Source organism: Oryzias melastigma, linkage group LG12 (assembly GCF_002922805.2).
Source record: "Oryzias melastigma strain HK-1 linkage group LG12, ASM292280v2, whole genome shotgun sequence".
Classification (NCBI taxonomy): domain Eukaryota; kingdom Metazoa; phylum Chordata; class Actinopteri; order Beloniformes; family Adrianichthyidae; genus Oryzias; species Oryzias melastigma.
The window spans coordinates 12,077,522-12,080,777 of record NC_050523.1 but is presented as its reverse complement, the minus strand read 5'-3'; the positions used below and the strand labels follow the sequence as shown (position 1 = coordinate 12,080,777).

Below are 3,256 nucleotides of genomic sequence, written 5' to 3'. Positions count from 1 at the left end.
AAGAAGTGTTTGTAAAATGACTAAACGGCCTTTCCGTCAAAAGTTACACATTTTCTTGTAGCTACTCATTTGTTCTCGCTCTTATGGAAGCGGATGAACTTTAGCATTTATAGAGTCATTCAATACGTAAAACCACATGACTCATAATAGAAGATTGGCTTTGATAGATGATGAGACCCCTTACTCATCATTTGAACAATCATGCGGTTAACAGAGACTGACTCAAGGGAAACCCAACCTTAGGGGGTGGAATGAAACAGTTTTACTAAAGATGAAAGTGAACATATAAGATAAAGAAGATAGGGGTATATTGAGATAATTTTGTATTTATTTATTATGTGTTGCTCAACCATAGGAAGAACACACTTTGAAAACATGTTTGTGGTTTTGTTTACTTACCCTAAGGAGGGCGATAGAAGAAACTATTTTTAATTGATTATTTTTCCTGGTTTGGCTGTTAAAGGTTAAAAAAAAAACAGAACTTTTTTTTTAGCTCGACATTAAACCCCAATTTTTCTCAATCATCTTTATAGTTCTCCATAAAGAAAAGCGAAAACACATTGACTTGTGCTCTAGATAAATGCTGGAAGTCCCACATCATTCATCCAAAACCAACAGAAACTGCGGAATCAAAAGTGAAAAACTTTCTGCAATACCAGATGTTGGATTATCATCTTACAACTGTACTTAAAAATCCAAATATTTGCATGCCTACATTTAAAAACTGTCATCAAGTGATGACAAACAATAAGAGCCACTCCTTATTTGGTCTGGACTCAAAAAAATCTTTTTGTTTCTCTTTAAAAATAAGTCAAACACAACAAACAGATTTAAAAAAGGGATTATTCTAAATCTATTGAGGATTTCATCACAGTGACAGGAGAGCTGGATGTCACTGCAAGAACTACTGAATCTATTCAGTTTCAATTTTATGAGATCCCAATTATATTTACTTCTGGTTCAAAGGAGTTTGATGAAATATCAAACTTCTGGAGATATAAAATCATACATTTAGATAACAAGTGACCTTAAATAAAAAAAAATCATCATTATATTAAACTCTTGAATATCAAGTAAATGCAAAAGCTGTTTATTTTACTTGAAAAATCTAACAATTTAACATTTAAGAATAATTACCACATTTTAATTCAAAGAGCTTTTATTCAGTGAGGACATAAATTTGCAGAAACTGGAAAATTCAGCAGTTAGAAACAGACATTTCCAGACCTGAGGTACACCGATGGTTTTCTTTTCGCCTTTATTTGGCGTGTGTTGTTGGAGACGTCCAAATAATGCACAGACTCGTCTAAAAATATGTCCAACAAACCTAAAAGCTGCTCAACAGTAAGGACAAACATCAACGTGGCAGGGTTTCTTTAATCTTTTACTTCAGGGATTGTGTAAGATTTATTAAAAGGGGATTATGGAAAAGTTTCATAAAAGTGGAAAAAACATTTTAATGGACCAGGAGGAAAAAATGACTGTGTGCTCCAATAAAGGAGGATTTCCCAACATAAACGCAGTGGATATTCAAATATGCATTAATCGGTCATATTACAGAAATATATGTATATTTTGTATAAATCATTTGGGCAAACAACCAGATTTTGAAGCTGCAATTGTCACTGATATTTATGCACGTTTTCTTTTTAAGGGGCTCAAAAGTTTTTGCAGCAAAAGTCAAATATAATATGAAAAAATGTCACAAGACAAAAAGCTTTGACCAAACTTTCACCTGAAACTTTAGCTTTAAAGATGTTTTTTTATTTCTGTAGTGCTGCTGGATTCACTTCTACTGTAGGTAGGTCTGGTGTTACATCTATGCAGCCTAAAATATTACAATACTTTTTATTTTTGTGATAAAAGTGTTAATTTGAGAGAGTTACATCATAAAAATGTTTCAAAATGTGAATTTTAACAGCGTTTAAACTGCGTTAAAAGAAAAAAAAATTATACTTAATCTTGTGCCACACTTGTATTATGTTTGAGTGTTTTAGGGAACGTTAAAAAAGCTGCTGGCTTCTACTTTCTTATTTTTAATTTAGACTGTCAAACAGGAATCAGTTTCTGGGGTTCCTTTCTTAGAAGAAATTCTAATTCTTCCCATAAGGAGGCTCATAAATACATTTCCATATATGGAGTAACAATCAGTCACAAAGACATCTTTTTATACAGTCATGCTTTACGCCAAATCTTTTTGAATAAATTACTTCTACACAGAACAATAGTTTTGGGGCCACAAAAACATAAAAACCGGACGTCCGTTAAACCAAGGAAGACTACAGTAATACAGCTCAAACTGGCTTTCTCCTTTTAACTCTTTTAAATCAGGATTTGTTAATTTTTTATGTGGAAACTAATTAAATCTTTCTATTAATTGAAAAAAATAAACATAAATGAGCTACCGGCCCGATAATGAGGGAAAGAAACGGCTACAGTTGGCATGAGTTATGCTGCAGATCAGTCTGACCTGGTCTCGATGACCTTCGGAGACACTTCAGGACATTAGTGACGTGCATTTAGGCAGCAGCACTTCCCATTTGGGTAACATACTTCCTTTCAGCAGTTTCTGTAGCGGTTTCTCCATTGTGTGGTGCAACGGCGCCCCCTTGTGTATAAACTTGAGTCACTAGGTCACGACAGAGACTCAAGCAAAAACACAAAGTTGTAACCACACTGTACAAAAACACGGAGTGTATGTCTGACCGGTGTGAGGGAGGACGCCTCTTCATCCCGCTCCAAACCTCCCGGAGAGCGTCTCCACCCGGGCTCAGGGTTTTCCGTTCACGCTGCCGGCGGCTGTGGAGTTCCTGGTGCGAGTGAGCCACGACGGCAGGAGGCTGCGGTGCCTCAGCTTCCGAGGAGACGCTTGAGCCAGACGGACCATCCGCGGCGAGCGCCACACCTTGATGGTGGAGTCGTCGCTGGCGGACAGCAGCAGCTCCTGATCCGCTGGGCTGAATGCCACCGAATTCACGACGTCGTCGTGCGCCAGCCGGGCCAGACAGATGTTGTAGTGTCGGTCCCAGATGTAGCCGTGCTTGTCCTCTGCTCCACTGCGGATGGAGATCGAAACAGTAAAGCATCTCTGAACTAATCGATGAGTTTGCCAACCATATTCTCCGTTTACAATGACCCTCCATTAGCATCGTTTTCATTCAGATTGAATGTGAAAGTTTCAAAAAGTGATTAGCTTTGACAATTTTAGTTCAATACAAACATAACAAGAATTACGACAAATAATTCCTTGAAACTT

At 37.2% G+C, this 3,256-nt stretch overlaps 1 protein-coding gene across 1 annotated transcript in view; it reads right to left on the bottom strand.

The window, feature by feature from the left end:
* Nucleotides 1-1,141: 1,141 nt before the first annotated feature.
* Nucleotides 1,142-3,256, bottom strand: part of fbxw5 (F-box and WD repeat domain containing 5) — an 8,430-nt gene continuing 6,315 nt past the window's right edge. The window contains exon 10 of the mRNA XM_024298823.2: nt 1,142-3,056. Within this exon, the coding sequence (XP_024154591.1) occupies nt 2,771-3,056 (286 nt within the window). The 3' untranslated portion in view covers nt 1,142-2,770. The remainder of the gene's footprint in view (nt 3,057-3,256) is intronic.